The 20,309-nt window shown below is 34.9% G+C and overlaps 1 protein-coding gene across 7 annotated transcripts in view; it reads left to right on the forward strand.

The window, feature by feature from the left end:
- LOC125653306 (plexin-A2-like) overlaps window positions 1-20,309 on the forward strand; it is a 157,341-nt gene extending 137,032 nt beyond the window's left edge. For 3 of the 7 annotated variants that reach the window (XM_048882707.2, XM_048882709.2, XM_048882708.2), the window contains 7 exons: window positions 4,847-4,912; window positions 5,013-5,116; window positions 5,641-5,733; window positions 11,380-11,549; window positions 11,657-11,945; window positions 17,256-17,330; window positions 17,436-20,309. In XM_048882707.2, the coding sequence (XP_048738664.2) occupies window positions 4,847-4,912; window positions 5,013-5,116; window positions 5,641-5,733; window positions 11,380-11,549; window positions 11,657-11,945; window positions 17,256-17,330; window positions 17,436-17,537 (899 nt within the window). In that variant the 3' untranslated portion in view covers window positions 17,538-20,309. Of the gene's footprint in view, window positions 1-4,846; window positions 4,963-5,012; window positions 5,117-5,640; window positions 5,734-11,379; window positions 11,550-11,656; window positions 11,946-17,255; window positions 17,331-17,435 lie in introns of all 7 variants that reach the window. The other 4 variants (XM_048882710.2, XM_056144785.1, XM_048882711.2 and 1 more) reach the window with 2 other exon arrangements.

Here is a 20,309-nt window from a genome sequence, read left to right on the forward strand (position 1 = left end):
ATCGCCCCATTTATTCGCCTCTTGGAACAAGCAATGGGTACTGAGGACTATTTTAAACGGGACCGACAGTTAACTACATTTTCACAAAAGGTTTGGTGATGTCCTATCAAAATTCAAGAAAATGCTCAAAGCGATGCAATGGAGATTTCAAAACTGGACATGTCCCTAGCAATTTGCATATCTGAATCAAAAGTTTGTAGAAATGAAATTTAAACACTGTTAAATAAAATTCTTCAAAAAGACCTCATCAGTTAATGTTGCAAAGTACATGTATTAGGTATAAAGAAAATAAGTCTTTGAAACCTGAAATAATTATCTATTGTAAACTATATCAACAAAGTTGAAAAATATTAAGTTTATGTGGTAAACAAATGATAACTGGTGATTTTAGATCTTTATTTGTAAGCGCTCGCTTTTTAAAATCACACTTAATTCAATTAAAAATATTTATATTTCTTGTATTCGCTCGCCTCGTAATTTTTATCTCCAAAATTAAAAATAATATTTGTTAAATAATTTCACCCTCTCGCCTCACTTTTTTTGTTTGAAAATCCGAAGAACTATTTTACAAATTGGTGTGGCCTTACAATTTTTAAAAAATGAAAAATTACATATATTTAAGGTATTTCCGGTGGATGACGGCAACAAAATTTAAACACATATGTCACATCTACAAATCACCATCTAACATTCCTGAAAGTTTCAAGACTCAATCTTAGATTATTTATGAGAAAACGCCTGGAGAGAAAAACCCCGGAAATCATAGGTATTCAGCGAACAGAAGTGAATTTTGAAGAAAAAACAATAATTCACTATACTCTGAAGATGGATAATGTCAATTATATATGTGGACATCATAACAAACACTTGATTTATAAGCGAGAGATATGATAGCAAAGAAAGAAAAAAAATTTCGAAGTTTTTCTCTAAAAACCGAAAGTTGCTGTTTAAACTTCCAATAAGTGTAACATTTTCTGAAACTCCAAAAGACACTTAATTATTCCAAGCACACATTTTGTTTCAAAAGCGTAAATTTGATATTTGACGTTTCTTTCGTTCACTTTTGTTGGCAGCCGGAAGTGACGGATGACAATCATAAATCTTTTTACAAAGCTACAAGTCACCACCAATCATATCCTGAAAGTTTAAAGACTCAAATCATTAACCGTTTATGAGAAAATGGCCAAACAAAATGTCATTTGAAAAACGGAAATTCGACCCTAACTTGCGACCGGAAGTGATTTTGGCAAAACTATAAAAAAAAAAATTAAAAAAAAAAACGTTCTAGACAATCCTATTTTACATCTTTCCTGAAAGTTTCATGAAAATGTATCAAGCCTTTTTTTGAGAAATCGCGTGCACAAAATTGGTTAGAAAAAGAACAATAATAATAATAATAGAGGAAAAGAAACATAAAAATCACTATAAGGTCTTCCGTTGAGATGGAAGACCTTAATAATAATAAGAAACAGTAAAAACAATATGTTCCCAAACTTTGTTTGGGGAACATAATAATGAACCAGCATTTGGACACATAATCTAGTAAACAGCCTTATATTAATAATCAAGTTTATAGAACATCTCTCCTATTTGTGTTTTTCTGATTGAAAATTGGTACACATACTCCTCATGCCAAGTGGAGGACACATTTTGTTCTTAAAGGTCATAGTATCACTTAGTAGAAGAACCTAGGCAGGATAAAGAGCAAACTTTTATGGTAAGGACCATCAAACTTGGTACACATACACCTTATGCCAAGTGGAGGATGTCTATTGAATCTCAAGAGCAAATGTCAAGGTCATAGTATACTTAGTAGAAAAACCTTGTTTTCCTTTTCCACATTTTTTTTGGTTATGAATACAGGTATTGCCCTAAAAATAGAGAAATACATAATCAGTTCACATTTCAACTTGATTGGTGCACACAATGGCCTACTTTAGTAGCTCAAATAGTTTTCTAAAAATTTTCTCATCATGGATACAGATATTGCACTGAAGGTCTAAAGGGCGTATGTTGTACCGTATGCAGTACTCTTGTTTGTAACTATATTAAACATTTATGGCTTGTTTTTTGGTTTTAACAAGAAAGCACATGGCCATAGAACCTGTAGTAAGAATGAATCTGTTTTTAGCTCACTTGAACCAAAGGTTCAAGTGAGCTTTTCTGATCGCTTTTTGTCCGTCGTCTGTCTGTCTGTCCGTCCGTCTGTCTGTCTGTCCGTCTGTCTGTTAAACTTTTCACATTTTCGACTTCTTCTCCAGAACCACTGGGCCAATTTCAATCAAACATGGCCAAAAGCATCCTTGGGTGAAGGGCTTTCAAGTTTGTTCAAATGAAGGGCCATGTCCCTTTCAGAGGGGAGATAATCACAAAAATGCAAAAATAGGGTGGGGTCATTTAAAAATCTTCTTCTCAAGAACCACTAAGCCAGAAAAGCTGAGATTTACATGAAAGCTTCCTGACATAATGCAGATTCAAGTTTGTTCAAATCATGGGCCCCTGGGGTTGGATGGGGCCACAATAGGGGATCAAAGTTTTACATACAAATATATAGGAAAAATCTTTTAAAATCTTCTTCTCAAGAACCACCGAGTCAGAAAAGCTGATTTTTACATGGAAACTTTCTGACATAGTGCAGATTCAAGTTTGTTCAAATCATGGCCCCCGGGGATAGGATGGGGCCCCAAGGGGGGATCAAAGTTTTACACACAAATATATAGGGAAAAACTTTAAAAATCTTCTTCTCAAGAACCACCAAGCCAGAAAAGCTGAGATTTACATGAAAGCTTCCTGACATAATGCAGATTCAAGTTTGTTCAAATCATGGCCCCCAGGGGTAGGATGGGGCCACAAGGGGGGATCAAAGTTTTACATACAAATATATAGTTAAAATCTTCTTCTCAATAACCACTGAGTCAGAAAAGCTGATATTTACAAGAAAACTTTCTGACATAATGCAGATTCAAGTTTGTTCAAATCATGTCCCCCGGGGGTAGGATGGGGCCACAAGGGGGGATCAAAGTTTTACATACAAATATATAGTTAAAATCTTCCTCTCAAAAACCACTGAGTCAGAAAAGCTGATATTTACAAGAAAACTTTCTGACATAGTGCAGATTCAAGTTTGTTCAAATCATGGCCCCCGGGGGTAGGATGGGGCCACAAGGGGGGATCAAAGTTTTACATACAAATATATAGTTAAAATCTTCCTCTCAAAAACCACTGAGTCAGAAAAGCTGATATTTACAAGAAAACTTTCTGACATAGTGCAGATTCAAGTTTGTTCAAATCATGGCCCCCGGGGGGTAGGATGGGACCACAAGGGGGGGGGGGGTGTCAAAGTTTTACATACAAATATAGGAAAAAGCTTTAAAAATCTTCTTCTCAAGAACCATTGGCCAAAGAAGTTGACATTTACATGAAAGCTTTCTGACATAGTGTAGATTCAAGTTTGCAAAGGGTAGTTTGGGCCATAATAGGGACTAAGGTTTTACATGCAAATATATATGGAAAATCTTCAGATATGGGCCAAGGTGACTCAGGTGAGCGATGTGGCCCATGGGCCTCTTGTTTACAACAAAGTTTGGAAATCTAAGTGCTGAAGTATGAAAGCACTGTGTTTACATTGTGACAAAATGATAGGCTCTAAATTCTCCCATGCAAGATGATAAACTTAAGAAATTATCGGCATCTAAGACATTGTTTCTGAAAACAAAAAGTAATGAAACTGAATCTAGCCAAACAGCCTTTTATATTGATTTTAGATATATATATATATATATATATATATATATATATATATAGATATATATATATATATATATATATGTGTGTGTGTGTGTGTAAAAAATAAAAATGAAACACGAAGACGTTTAGTAAAGCTTTAGCGCTTTCATTTCAAATCTTCAGAAGCTTTACATTTAGTAACATAACGACGTTAAGTCACAAACAGAGATGTGAAAAGGAAAAACATTTCATTAATTTGTTCAAACCTAAACTCAATAATTCAGTTTCACGTTATCATATTTGTAAATGAAAATGTTTTCACGCATTACTTTATAATGACATCACTGTAAACACTATGTTTTAATGTCCAGTGGCTTATGACGTCGAAATTTGTTTTGCTTTACTATGACGTCACAATGAACAATACGTTTCAACAGTCAGTATGTAGTGACGTCTAGATTTGTTTAATTTTAACGTTCCGCTGTTTGTGACATAACGTCGCTATGTTACTAAATGTAAAGCTTCTGAAGATTTGAAATGAAAGCGCTAAAGCTTTGCTAAACGTCTTCGTGTTTCATTTTTATTTTTTACCTATACTTTTACCGATCATTGCGAAAAGTAACTATTATCTATATATATATGAATTAAATTCGAAACATAACAAAAACATTAAGTGAGCTAAAGAATTTTTTAGAAATCAAATATATTATGTCAATTTGTCATTTACATGATTGTATTGTCCAATGGTGCTTAATAATGGCCTTAAAAGTACTTGGGAGGGGGGGGGGGGTTATGATGAGCTGTATAAATCCTGTAATGACCAGATGATGTATGATAATTGATCATAGAATGTGGAGCTCATTCTGTTTGCGGGTTTGAAAGATGCATACATTGCACCATCAACATGAAACACTACCTATATACATTTTCTCTGACTTATGAGAAACTTTATGGTTGATTTTCACCCAATTTGCTTTGAAGCATCTCTGAGGTTTCAGTAGAAAATTTGTAAATTTTGTGACTCTGCCCTGTTTGCGCTAAAACTTATAAAATAAACCATGTAAAAAGTTTTAAGGGCAATGTAAATTAATTTTTTTAAATTGTTAAGTCTTCATTTCAGTTCCAGAGAAATTTCAACCACAGCACATGAGAACTTCCTCTTTTCAACGAAATCTTTCTCCACAAGGTGTTCATATTGAAGGATTAGAAAACTATGGTGTTAAATATTACCATCTAGTAAGTACCTCATGTAAAGATGTTTCATCTGTCTTTGTTCTTGTTTGCAGAAAATGTTCCATTTTATGCCAGAAGTCCATCTTTAAATCGATCTATTAGCCCTCAAGACGTTCATATTGACCTTGATAATTATGGGGTGAAGTATTATCATTTAGTAAGTAAACAAGTTGTTAGAAGTTCAGTTGACACTACTAACTGTTCTACTTGTCTTTTAATTCATAACATGTCCTCAACCATCTGTCTTCTTCGCAAACATGTACTGGAAATGTTTTGAAAATTACTCTCTACAATGTTTCAAGTACTTCATATTGGAGGTAAAAGATTAGTCCATGACAGTCTATTGAGTTTAGGCCTTCGTTTTGTAAACATTTCTGTTGCAAACATAGAATTCAGCAAAATACTTCATCAGGCTTAGATTTCTTGAAAAAATCTCATTCTTGAAACTTTGAGTTTTCTTTTATTTGATCAGTCAAAATTTGAGTAAAATCTCAGACGGAAGTCCCAAGTTTCAACTTTGTGGTTTTTTCCCCCCATGAAATCCAGGCCTGATTATTTTTATACCAAAACAATTCTTTATAACTAGTAAATGATTCATTACAGCAATGAGTATCAGCCAAGTAATTTGCTGATTTTGTGTACATGATAGAAATACTGTAAGCTTATTTACACCATGTGCAGGTGAAGCCTCACGATAGTGATCCTAATGGAGATGGAAATCGTGGGAGTAAGATGGTGTCAGAAATCTACCTCACACGTTTGTTGGCTACAAAGGTAAGACTGAACTCTGAAATCTATCTTACATGTTTGTTGGCTACAAAGGTAAGACTCGGAAATCTACCTTGCACGTTTGTTGGCTACAAAGGTAAGTCTTGAAAATCTACCTTGCACGTTTGTTAGCTACAAAGGTAAGACTCGGAAATCTACTTTACACATTTGTTGGTTATAATGACAAGACCTTTCATGTTTGACGATCATGGCCACAAAAAGGATTTTTAGGTCACTTGAGTCACTCAAATGACCTGCATCCATCGTCATGCATTAACAATTGAACAATTTTAACTTCTTCACAACTACTATTCCAATTCTTTTCAAATTTGGTATGAAGCATCTTTGAGACAAGGGTGACAAAAATTGTAAATTTTGGGACAACCAAGATAATAATTAGATTTTCTAATAGCTTGCCAGCTTGAGGAATTTGATGAAATCATATACGAAAGCACATTAACGTGCATGCCAACTTTTGAAAATCCCCATGGGGAATTTTGCTCGTAACAACATTGTGGCAAAGTTCTAAATTCGCGATATTTTGTCGTGTAATTAAATATTTGTCTTCTTTGTAAAATATCAATCTAATATTTTGTATCATCAAAACCTCTTAAGGAGGTATGCTACACAAGAGAAATTTGATATTGATGAAAGGTGGAGGATATGTACAACAATATTTTGAAATTGAAAACTTTCAAATTTACTTTATTTAGTCAAAAAGTACAGTTTTAGTTGAAAGCAATCTGAGCAAAAATTTAAAACCCCTGCTGGACTCGAACATGCGATCTACAGTTCAGAAGTCGACGTGCTAACCTACTGAGCTACTCAGCTAGGTGAGAATTTTTTAAATGAATAAACAAATGTTGCTGATATTAATATTTTCCACCATGTTTTAAAAGGAAGTCAGCCATTATGATGATGTAGAGTACCTCCTTAAAGGGTTTTTTATTCTCTATTAACTTCAACAAAACTAAACGAAAACACAATTTGTAAGAAATGCATATTTATGATACACCCGCAACTCCTCTGAAACTGCTCAATGGATTTTGTTCAGATTTTGTAGGATTGTTAGTCACTATATGTAGTTGATTAAATTGTGCAGTCATTTTGATTCGACAAATTTTACATGAGTTATAGGACTTTGAATTTGTACATGCTACACTTAGGAATACATTTTGGATGCAACTCTTCCAAAACCTCACAATGGATTATGTTCAAATTTTGTAGGATTGTTAGTCACTAAATTTAGTTGATCATATTGCTCCACCATTTTAATTTGACAAATTTTACAAGAGTTATAGGACTTAGTTGAATTTGTACATGTTACATTATAGGAACACTTTGTGGAAGCAATTCCTCTGAAACGCTCAACAAATTTTGTTCAGATTTTGTAGAATTGTTGGTCATCATATTTAGTTGATCATTTTGCGCTGCCATTTTAATTGGACAAATTTTACAAGAGTTATAGGACTTGGTTGAATTTGTACATGCAACTTTACAGGAATACTTTGTGGACGCATCTCCCCAGAGACTGCTGCAGATTTTGTTCAAATTTTGTAGGATTGTCACCATATGTAGTTGATCATATTGTGCCGTCATTTTGATTTAACAAATTTTACAGGAGTTATGGGACTTTTGTGCTTCAACTTTTTTTGTGGGGGTGGGGGACATGGCTACGCATAGCAATCTTGTCTTCTTATTATTATTCCTCTTCTTTAGTGCAGAGGTGTTTACCACTACGGATTTTCCGTATTTTATACGGATTTTAAATGTAAAATACGGACTACGGATTTTTTCACGGAAATACGGTTTCCGATCCGTTTCCGAAATTATTATTTTTTTTTCAGTGGAATGCTTGAAAGAGCATTATTAAATGTGCACATTTAAAACGCGGTAGAGATAGCGACTTAAGCGTCTATCGGAATACATCTAAATTGATCGTTCCTGTTACTTGCTTTCAAAGTAGGTATCGAAGGTTTTTGCGGGAAACGTGCAGAAGGAATGAAATGTCGAAACGGGGGAGTCCGCTGGACTCTTCTGATGATGAACACTCTCCAAAGAAACAAAAACGACGACAGACAAGTGATCAGAAATATAAGGAGTCTTATTCAAAACTGTGGCCATGTTTGACGTCTTCCAAACGTGGCGTGTGCATGGTGCGCTGCAACGTGTGTTCTTGTTTTTTTTACATTGTTTTATGCTTTTATTTAATTTTTTTCCGTCCATTATTGTCTTGCAAGTTTGTGAAAATGAATACTCAATAGTTACTAGTCAAGGTTTATGTCAAATATGTATTTTTTTGTCATAATAAGTACATAACACTTTTTTTTTTTTTGTTCGTTATCCAAGTTTATGCAAATGTGCATTTGTACTTTTATTGTATTAAAATTGGTTAAATTAATTGCAGTTAACTTTATTGTTCAATGTCAAAATGAAAAACTGAAGTTTTGCAAAAGTCACAGAAAAAAATCAACCAAATTTATTATTTTGTTATCTTAAAAATGACTCTTAAAAACTGTCAGAAAGCAGGATTTTGCATCTAATTTTTCAAAAATTTTCTGGGGGGGCATGCCCCCAGACCCCCCTAGCAGGTTCGCACCGCTACGCGGTGCTCACATCGCATACTACTGAAAAATACTGACAAAACATCATATAATACTGATACTCTTAATTATGGGTAAACACCTCTGTTAGTGCTTCAACAGATCCAATTCAAGCTTTGTGGCAGATAGGGGTCATGAAGTGGAGTGCCATGACATTTCAAAATGGCTGCCAAAACGCCATTTAAAAAAATGTCGAATTTCAACCAAATTTTACTTCTGGGGTAATTTGATGCCCATTTCCAGCACCAAAATTTTTATGTGCCACCATTTTCAGAATGGTTAGCATATACAGAAAATATTTCAAAGTGTTAAAATCAGTACAACATTTCGCTTCTGGGGTCAATTGAGTGTTCTAAGCTCATTTCTAACATCAGTATTTCTTTCCATTCAATTTCAACGTTTCAAAATGGCTGCCCCCAAAAAATTATTAAAAATCATGGATTTCAATTTCCAGTGACATTTGGTTTCTATGGTAGTCCTTTACCAAAATTGTAAATTTGATGATCCCAGGGGTAGGGGTTTTGGTATCAGGGTGGGGCCAAAATGGTCAGTTATTAAATGAGTGAACAATAGACATTTTTAACTTCTTCTTGATAACTATTATTCCAATTCTTTTCAAATTTGGTATGAAGCATCTTTGGGACAAAGGGAATTTAAATTATAAATTTCAGGATTCCTGGGGCCTTAGGGGCGGGGCAAAAACTACCCAAAATTGACCAATTTTCAAAAATCTTCTTCTCAAGAACCACACATGTGTAAGAAAAACTAAGTGCATAGTGATGTAGAGCAGGAAGGCCTCTACCAAAATTTTAAATTTCATGATCCCCAGGGTAAGGATTCTGACCCCAGGGCGGGGCCAAACTTGGTATATAGTGTTTATGTGTAAAACACTTAAATAACATCTTCTGAAGTGCTATTGATACAAAATTGAAAGTAAATAGATATTTACAAAGAACAGGTATAGTCCTTTACCAAAATTATAAATTTGATGATCCCGAGGGTTTCGGGGTGGGGCCAAAATGATCAGTTATTAAATGTGTGAACAAGACATTTTAACTTTTTCTTGATAACTGTCATTCCATTTCTTTTCAAATTTGGTATGAAGCATCTTTAGAAGAAGGGGGACATAAATTGTAAATTTCAGGGTTCCTCCACCCCTGGGGCCTTTGGGGGCGAGACAAAAACTCCTCAAAATTGACCAATTTTCAAAAATCTTCTCTACAACCGCACACGTGTAAGAAAAACTAAATGCATAGTAATGTAGAGCAGGAAGGCCTCTACCAAAATTGTATCTTTCATGATCCCCGGGGATAGGGTTCTGACCCCAGGGCGGGGCCAAACTTGTTATATAGTTTTTATGTGTAAAACACTTAAATAACATCTTCTTTAGTGGTATTGATACTAAATGGATATTTAGAAAGAGCAGGTAGTCCTTTACCAAAATTGTAAATTTGATGATCCCTGGGGTAGTGGTTCTGACCCCAGGGTGGGGCAAAACTTAGTATACAGTATTTATCTGTGAGTTTGCTGATACTGTATAAAATCTAAATGCATAATACTTAGGAGTAGCAGAAAAGGATGTACAAAAATGGCAATTTTACAACACAATCTATAGGATGGGTCCAAATTAGTCATATCTTTTAATGTTTTAATCTTAATACACCTATTATATTATTTAAAGCCTTTCACCAGTGTATCCACTTTTGAGGGCATTGAATTTTTAAGAACACATCTTGTTTTATACTGTTGTTGAACATTAGAATTTAGCTTAGATATTCAGAACAGGAAATTTTTTCTAGATTTCATTCATATAGCCCTTCGGAGTAGTGATACTTTTTCACTAGTACTCAGGTGGCCTCTTGTTTTGCTTTTTTTTGGGGGGGGGGGGTGTTTTTTTTTGTAGGGGTGATAAGGGGTTTTAAGAAGAAATATCTACTAGTTATACCCCCCGCAACAAGTTGGAAGGGGGGGGGGGGTATACTGGAATCTGACTGTCCGTCTGTAGATGCAATGGTTTCCGGGCTCTAAAGCATTATCCTTTCCACCTACCGTCCCCATATCATACATATGGACTACCCATGAGATGAAGATGTTCCCTATCGATTTTGGGGTCAAAAGGTCAAAGGTCAAGCACACTGGACATCGAAGTAGCAATATGGTTTCCGGGCTCTAAAGCGTTATCCTTTCCATCTACCATCACCATATCATACATATGGACTACCCATGGGATGAAGATGTTCCCTATCGATTTTGGGGTCCAAAGGTCAAAGGTCAAGCGCACTGGACATCGAAGTAGCAATATGGTTTTCGGGCTCTAAAGCGTTATCCTTTCCACCTACCGTCACCATATCATACATATGAACTACCCATGGGATGAAGATGTTCCCTATCGATTTTGGGGTCAAAGGTCAAGCGCACTGAACATCGAAGTAGCAATATGGTTTCCGGGTTCTAAAGCGTTATCCTTTCCACCTACAGTCACCATATCATACATATGGACTACCCATGGGATGAATATGTTCCCTATCGATTTGGGGTCATAAGGTCAAAGGTCACGCACACTGGACATCGAAGTAGCAATATGGTTTCCATTTAAATTCTTTAACGGCTTTTTTCATCGCATTGAGATGCTGTGTTCCTAGATAATCCATTTCTCCCTACAAATGAGAATACCCAAGGTTTGTCATGCCATTTGTTTTTTACACTCAGAAAAGAGGTAGTTTATACCTATTAACAACACCCTTTGGGAGATTGGGGTAAGCGGGGGGTATTCTTATTGAGCATTGCTCACAGTACCTCTTGTTTCAACTGTTATTTTGATAATAGCTAACAGTTTTGGATAATATTTAATATTAGCTTAGCTATTAGAAGGAAAATGTATCACTAATTCTTCGGCCTGCATATGAAATCTTATAGATTACTTTATCATACTCTTTGATGTTGCTGCTGCTAACAATACAATCTTTAAGGATTGCGAAGAATAATTGGGTAAATAAGTTGCACTCTGTATTGCAATATTCTTATTACATGGCTTTGTCTTGATTTACAGGGAACCCTGCAGCAGTATGTGGATGACCTGTTTGAGAGAATATTCAGCACTGCCCACCGTGGCACTGTGCTTCCATTGGCTATTAAATACATGTTTGATTTCCTTGATGACCAAGCACTTCTGCATAACATTATGGACACAGAGGTGGTTCATACCTGGAAATCAAATAGGTTAGTCTCGAAGTTCATGATTTTTTATTCAAATCTTGACGTGCTGTTCACTTCAATTTCAGTTTAATATTTAATTATTTAATAATTCTCCTGTTTTTGTATTGCAGTCTTCCACTGAGGTTTTGGGTGAATGTTATAAAAAATCCAAATTTTGTGTTTGACATTTACAAATCCAATATAGTGGATTCTTGTCTTTCTGTGGTTGCTCAAACTTTCATGGACAGTTGTTCTATGAGTGAACATAGACTTGGCATAAATTCTCCCTCTAGTAAGCTCTTGTATGCCAAAGATATCCCAAAGTACAAGAAATGGGTGGAGAGATACTACCAGGACATCAAGATGATGCCAGCTATTAGCGACCAAGACATGACGGCCTTGCTGACAGATGAATCCAGGGTAGGTCTTATTTCTTCCCTTGCTCGTTAATCACCATCTTAACGGAATCATGTAGCAAAGGTAGGTCAATCTTAAAGGTCAGAGTTGATGATTTTATGAAAACAATGTTTTGCATGAAAATTACTTGAGGAATCATGCAGAAAAAATCCCAAGGTAACAGGTCTCTACAGACTCATGAACCTCACAAAAATTTCTCAAACACAATTAAAAGTTGGTATACAGTATAAGGATCTCCCATGGTTTGTGGTTTGATATGATATATATTCAACGAGTTGTGCGTTTTCTATCCCCGGGCCTTGGTGAGGAGATAGAAAACACACAACAAGTTGGATATATCACAGTGTGTATATATATGTATATAAATAATATCAAACCACATATAATGGGAGATTCTTTTTATCACAGTTTTAACCACCCACCCCCACCCCCACCCCCCCCCCCCCCCCCCCCCCCCCCCCACACACACACACACACACACACACACACACCAATTATTCCTTTACGTTACTGTATTGTTTGGAATTTTGCTTCCTGACATTTTATAAACAAAGTACGTAAAATTGATGTTTGTTTGTGATGTCAGGAAAACGGTGTAATTATTAAAATATATGTAGTGAGTGATATCCACTGGATAAAGGAGTAAGCATGGGATAAAAGATTATTTCAATCTTGTTGGCTAAATAACACCATAGATAATACCAGGAAACATCAGCACATAATGTAAAATTAAAAATTCACGTCTCTTGGACATAATTGAAAAATTGGATTAAATTGCAGTATGTGTTGTGTAGATATTTCAAGCCCGTATCCAGTTTTGTACTGTTTTAATTTTGTCTCTAATGCTCATTTTAAGAGAGTTGGGTTTTTTCTTGCCAAAAGTTTGACACCCCCCACCCACCCATCCACCACCAAAAATCCTGGATCTGCACATACTGTAACATACCATGACTGATAGAAAGAACATTTTATCATGCAATATGCAAATTTAGTTCTCATCACAGATTGTCAGAAGTAAATAGATAAAACAACATTTTGGAATATATAAACCTATTTGTTTTATTTATTCAAGTAGATACATATATTTTGAATATTGGTTACACAGTAATTTTACTATGAAACACTCTTTTTGATGCAGATTGATTTGATATTATAATATGTCATTGTGTATGATGCTGGATCCTATTTCATGTACATGTAATTAAAAGTACTACAGTCAGAAGAAAGTTCTGTCAAATTTGATTGATGGAGGTTCTTTCATCATCTAAAAATGGTTTTGATAGACAGAGACTACAACAATGTGAAATATCTATGTGAAACCAAAAAAAATCGGATTTTAAGTATTTTCATCTATCAATGCAACAAATTCTTAAATACCGTATGCACATTTTTCATCCCATCTGCGATATTTCTCTCACACTTTTGGGTGTATCGGAGAAGGATGGGGGATTAGTCCCATTAGAACAACTCTTGTTGAGTATGAAATATTGGCAACTCTGCAGTTATAGTGAATTAAAAATAATTGAAGCTCTTGACCTCTGGGTCAGGGGCCATATCTCCCATAAACTAAAAATGCATTACATCATTCAAAAAAAATTCTCCTGTCTCCATGACAATGCATTGAAATAGATACAGTAAAAATGAAAAAATAATTTTGGCTTATTATTTTGCATCTTCACAAGTCAAGGGTTATTGATTCGTTACCTTGCACTATCCCTTGACATCAGTGACTATCAAAAAGTTGGGCTTGTTCTGATTGTTTCCACAAAACAGTGGGAACCAATGAGAATGTTTATAACAATGCAAAACGAGAGATTCAAATAAAAACGTGTATTGATACCTACAGTTATGGCTATTTCAATCGTTTAAGCAATATTGTCTTAAGCAAAAAGGTTTCCAAACTTGATCTACTATCAATAAACGTAATTAGTGGTGTAAATATTACAATTGCGCGTGTTTATCAATGCAGCAGCATGGTATCGCATCATTTGTACCTATGTACACCATAACAAGATGCAGTGATATCTAGGGCTGGGACGATTCAGGGTTAGCTCGATTCGGTTCGGTTTTGATTCGGAACAGCACGGCTCGGTTATTTTCAATTCGATTCATGTTGGGTATAATTTATCTAATTACAGCACAAAAATTAGCAATTTTAATGAGTAGCATATTTGATTTTATTTTATTCAAGTTATATAACTATATGTCGTCATTTGTAAACATCATATCTATTTATAATGGCATTTTATAACTTTGATAAAAGAAAAAGAAAACACCGACAGTCTATTAAAATTTGTTTAATATTAATGTGGTGCACAAGTTTTGGATTATTAAACAAATCTATAGTGAATCTAAAATGTATATGATATGGTTTTCTTTGATATGTAAAAATTCAACAATTCTATCAATTGAGAGTCTTTGAAAATATCTCCTTTATTGATTTACTTCTCTCATATTAACTGTGAAATCTGTGTCGTTACCTACGATGTTGATTTCACTCCACCACTGACAGAAATGCTATATGTCATGTAAAGATAAACTGCAATGATCTTACGGACCATATTCTTTTTGGTATCTGAGTGGTGAAAATGCTAACTCTCAACACAGTAGTGATTTAAATCTCTGTTGCATAAAAAACCACATGTTCTGCACATCACTCGGACGCCATATTTGTTGTTTTGGTGTATGTAAAATCTAAACCGAACCGAACCGAAATCCAGAATCGCGGTGCACCGAAATTTTCGGTGCACCGCACAGCCCTAGTAATTTCATTGGATGTTTTATTCATAGTGGATTGCATAATGGTCTAATGAGCCAAACTTTTATATAGCGACTGATGTCAAGGGTTTAGTGCGAGGTAACGAATCAATAACCCTTGACTTGTGAAGATGGTTATTTTATTGTTGGGTTGAATATTATATATATTAAAGAACTATGCACAATAACTCTGAATTCCCACCTACATTTCCAACTTGTATATTTTACTAAGCTTTGCAATTTTGCTGATGAGATTTTTTTAATGCAAAGTAGAATTCATTACCGGTAGTAATTGATTACCAGTGTTAATTAATTGCTCTCAATTACCACTCCTTTAGATAAGGAGTATAAAAAAAATCTGTTTCTTGAAATATCATATATTTTAAAATGCCTATTGATATTTAACTATTTAATTTGTTTAATTACTGAATATTATTGAGTAAAAAAAGTTAATCTTCATTTTTATACGCCCGTCATTAGACGGGATGTATTATGTTATGGCGCTGTCCGTGCGTCTGACTGGCTGTCCATCTGGGGTCATGTTTTCCGGACTTTTTTCTGTAACGGATGCATGTACAACTTTGAAATTTGTTCACAATTTCTCCCTCAAGAATTGTAAGAGTGAGTTTGCATTTCAGCTGGATTGTTCCATTCTTGACCTACTTTAGGGCTATAAGTAGGTCAAACAGTTTTGCAGACTTTTTTCCTTACAGATACAGATATTGCCCAGAAATTTACACATAAGCTTCCTTTCAGAGGAATACAAGTTCAGATTGCATTTCAGCTGGATTGGTCTGTCTGTCCGTGACCTACATTAGGACTAAAAATAGGTCAAACAGTTTATACAGATATTGTGCTGAAATTTAGTCACAGGGTTCCTCTTGGAGAAATGCAAGTTCAGTTTGCATTTCAGCTGGATTGGTCCATCCATGAACAACTTTTAGGCTAAAATTAGGTCAAACAGTTTTCCAAACTTTTTTTCATTACAGATAAAGATATTGCCCTGATAATTAGTCAAAGGCTTCCTCTCAGGAATACAAGTTCAGTTCATATTTCAGCTGGTTTGGTCCATTCTTGACCTACTTTTGGGCTAAAAATAGGTGAAACAGTTTTCCGAATGTTTTTGGATTTTTTTTCAATACGGATACAGATATTGCCCTGATATTTAGTTAAGGTCTTCCTCTTGGAGGAAGAGGAAGACAAGTGCAGTTAGCATTTCAGCTAGATTGCCGCACTATGACCTACAGTACTAAAGGGGTAAAAGTAGGTCAAACAGTTTTCCAGATTTGTTTTGGTATGGTCACAGGTATTGCTCTGAAATTTTGTCACAATCTCCCTTTCAGAGAAATACATAATCAGTTCACATTTCAAACATTTCAACTTCATTGGTACACCATGACCAACTTTAGGGCTAAAAGTAAATCAAATGGTTTCCTGGACTTTTTATCATCATAGATAGATATTGCACCAACATTTTGTTTCAACCTCACTTTCGGAGAAATACATAGTCAGTTCACATGTCAGATAGATTGGTGCACCAGGTCAAAGGTCCAGGTCGCAGTATCTTTTTAGTAGGAAAACATTGTAGGCAGGATACAAACCGAACCGTAAGCTCCAATATATTGCAACTTGGTACATTTGATCACCATGATGAGAGGAAGATGCCTATTGTTTTTAAAGGTTAGAGGTCAAAGGTTAAGGTCGCAGTATCACAGTAGGAAAACCTTGTAGGCAGGACACAAACCGAACCGTATATTGTAACTAACTACATTTGATCATCATAATGAGAGGAAGATGTCTTTTATTTTTCAAGGTCATGGTCACAATATCACTTAGTAGGAAAACCTTGTAGACAGTATACAAACCAAACTGTTGGGGCTAGGACAGTCAAACTTGGTACACATACACTTTATGCTGAGTGGAGGATTCCTTATTGTTTCTCAAGGTCAAGGTCATAGTAGCAGGATACAGACCGAACTGTTGGGGCTAGGACCATCAAATTTCACACACATACATCTTATGCCAAGTGAAAATATTACATTGAGAGTACATGGTTTGCTACGATGCAAAGAAGGCATGTCACACCCTGATGATTGCTGATACTACTTGAAGCCAAGTTCTACAAATCATGGTGTAAGAAAAACAACCTATATTAGCTTGTCACAGGCGTATTATGTACCGTTGTTATAGAATAGATTTTGGGTCTTGGTGTCCATGCAACTCTCCTATATAAACTACCTAACAATTAAACGTTATTCAATCAAAATTGGACAATCTAAATGGTATCATGCTATATAATTTTATTCCTTGATAATATTTATTCAAACGCTTTGCACGGTGTCTATTCACCTGGAAACACATACAGTGCCCAGAATTTAGAGATCACATCATATCATTTCAAGTTCTTGGTTGTTACTGCCCATCAGCCTCTTGTTTAGTAGTGTGACTTTTTTCACTTACAGGAAGTACTACTTGCCGTTGTAGATAACAGATTTAAATGCTAAAGATGTTGGCCTTAAATGAAAAGAAACTTAAATTTGTATACTTTTTTTTAAGCAACATGCAGATGATTTCAACACAACAGCAGCCCTTTATGAACTTTACAAATATATTCAGCAGTACTACGAAGATGTAAGTTCATGCGCATTTTCTATATGACACAAATTTGTTCAATTTCATTGAGAAAACAATGATTATAGAAAAGTTTTTTGTACCTTTTGTGATTTAATTTATCAGATCATGGTAGCATTAGAAGAAGATGAATTTGCCAAGAAGAATCGACTTACTTACAAACTGGAACAAGTCAGACTCGCAATGGATGCAGAAGTGTATTGTTAATTTTTCCTTGAAGCTTTGTTGGAAGTTGATCTGTTAACTTATAATTTAGACTTGTGGTTGGAAATGAAAACTAATGACTTCAAAGTTGAACTTGTGTACGGTCTTGAGAACTGCTGACGAGCAAGTTAGACTTTTGGTTGGACTTGAGAACTGCTGAACTACAGTTTAGACTTGTGATTGGACTAAAGAATTACTGATGCTTGCCATGACTGTTGGTTGTCATATATGCTATTATTTTCCATATGGTGATATATTCTTTTAATATAGAGACAGCTGTGTGCCATATTTCATGAAACAAAATTTTTATTTCAACCAATGAAAATGCTGCTGATAATGTGTATTTTGTGGATTTATGTGTAGTAATTTTATCCATATGTATTTTGATATAATATTTTACAAAGCTTTAATTATGCTGTTTTGTTTAGATCTGACTTTGAGAGTATCCCAAATCATTGAGCCACTGAAATATCAGCCACCATTGACTGTCTATGCAGCACACATGCTGTTGCTTTTGCTATTTTAGAGTTGTATATTTGTGCCAAAGTACATATAGATAGATGATCATTATTTTTTTCATCCTCATGATATCATTCAGTTTTCTCTTTGTGTGATAAGATTTTGCTCATATTGTAGAAATGAAATGCTCTCCACAGAAGAAGTGTCATATGTATTTATCATAAGTAATGCTCAAAAGATTGGACTTGCATTAATAATAGTAGGTTGTAAGACATAGTACTTATCTGTAGTATTACTACAGTACATCTTGTTTAATGGATTTCACCATTGTTACAGTTGATAAAAATTCTTATCAAAAAGGCATTATTTGTATATATATCTATGTATTTTTAAATATTCAAAGTGATGTATTTATGTAATAAAGTGGTTGGATTTTCTATCATTTATAAAATATTGTTTATATTTTAGAGTAAAATTAGTTTTCAAGATACCAAACTACTGAAGTTCAACAAAGTGTGTAATCAAGATAGAAATTAAGGAATTTCAAGTATGAAATTTGGAAATCTATTATTACAGTTTGCTGATATGTGAAAAACTTTTTCTTTCCTGAAGATTTGGGGGGGGGGGGGGGGAATTATAATTATATTCTAACAAAAAATAAGTCTTCAGAAATTGATAGAAATGGCAGCTGAAGAAAATTTTATTTGATAAGAATGTGTCATATCATACAGTTGAATATGTAACTGATTGATATATACAGTAAGTTCATAAAGCCTCATATATATTTTAGCTCACCTGGGCCGAAGGCTCAAGTAAGCTTTTCTGATCAAAACTTGTTTTTCATTAGTGTGGTTGTAAACTTTCAAATTTTCCTCTTGGCCAATTTCAACCAAATAATTTTGGGTGAAGGGGATTAAAGTTTGTTCAAATGAGGGGCAATGCCAAGGAGAGAGGGGATTAAAGTTTGTTCAAATGAGGGGCAATGCCAAGGAGAGATAATAGCAAAAATACACTGACAACTTTAAAAATCTCCAGAACCAGCGGGCCAATTTCATTCAAACTTTATACAAATCATCTACGGGTGAAGGGAGTCACGTTTGTCCAAATGAAGGGTAAAAATAGTCTGGAGTCATTTAAAAATCTTCTGATGAAGAACTTGTGGGCCAGAAGAGTTCAAATTTGCATGGCAACTTCCTGACATAGTGCAGATTCAAGTTAATTAAAACCATGGCCCCCAGGGGTAGGGTGGGGTCACAATAGGGGATCAAAGTTTTACATGCAAATATGTAGGAAAAATCTTCCTTAAGAACCACTGAGCCATAAAAGTTCAAATTTGCATGACAGCTTTCTGAAGTAGTGCAGATTCAAGTTTTAAAAAATCATGATCTCGGGGGTTGGTTGGTTGGGACCAGAATAGGGGATAAGTCTTACAAGCGAATATATATGGAAAATCTTCTCAAGAACCACTTGGCCAGAAAAGTGCAAATTTATGTGGAAACTTTCTGACATAGTGCAAATTCAAGTTTATTAAAGTCATGCCCCCCCTCCCCCCTCCCCTTGGGGTATGGTGGGGTCCTAATAAGGGAATCAAATTTTTACATGCAAATATGTATGAAAAATCTTTTACAATCTTCTCAAGAACCACCAATTCAGACAAATTCAAATTTACATGACAGCTTCCTGACATAGTTCAGATTCAAGTGTGTAAAAATCAGGGGTAGGGTGGGGCCACGATAGGGGATTGAAGTTTTACCTGCGAATATATAGGGAAAATCTTTAAATATAAGTCAAGGTGACTCAGGTGAGCAATGTGGTCCATGGGCCTCTTGTTTTAAATGTTTGAATCTACAGTGTAGTATATTTCAACCTTAAAAATGTTTATAAACACAGGAACACTTTTTCTACTAAGTGAAATTCTGACTGTGTTTCATATGTACATATATTCTTCATTATGTCAGAATGTTTAAATATTCCTGCATGCATATGGGACATCATGTATAGTCACTTTTACAACAATTTAGACATATATACTATAAGCATGAATTGATAAAGCTTGCATTTGTCACAAAACTTTCAGAGTATTATTATGGAGAGAGTCCCATTGTTTTTGTGATAATGAGGTATAGGTAGATTTGAAGGGACCAACTTGTACCTCTGCAATGTTGTTACTTCCTCCTGTGTGTGAGCAGACAGTTTGTGGGATAAGAACATTTATTTGTCAAAGGTGCTGTGCACTGTAGGTTATACTGTCCTAGATTTTTACATTTTTACTAGTGCATGTAGTTTTACCTAATATAAACTGATATGACGTCAAAA

The sequence above is a fragment of the Ostrea edulis genome, chromosome 7 (assembly GCF_947568905.1).
Source record: "Ostrea edulis chromosome 7, xbOstEdul1.1, whole genome shotgun sequence".
Lineage (NCBI taxonomy): Eukaryota > Metazoa > Mollusca > Bivalvia > Ostreida > Ostreidae > Ostrea > Ostrea edulis.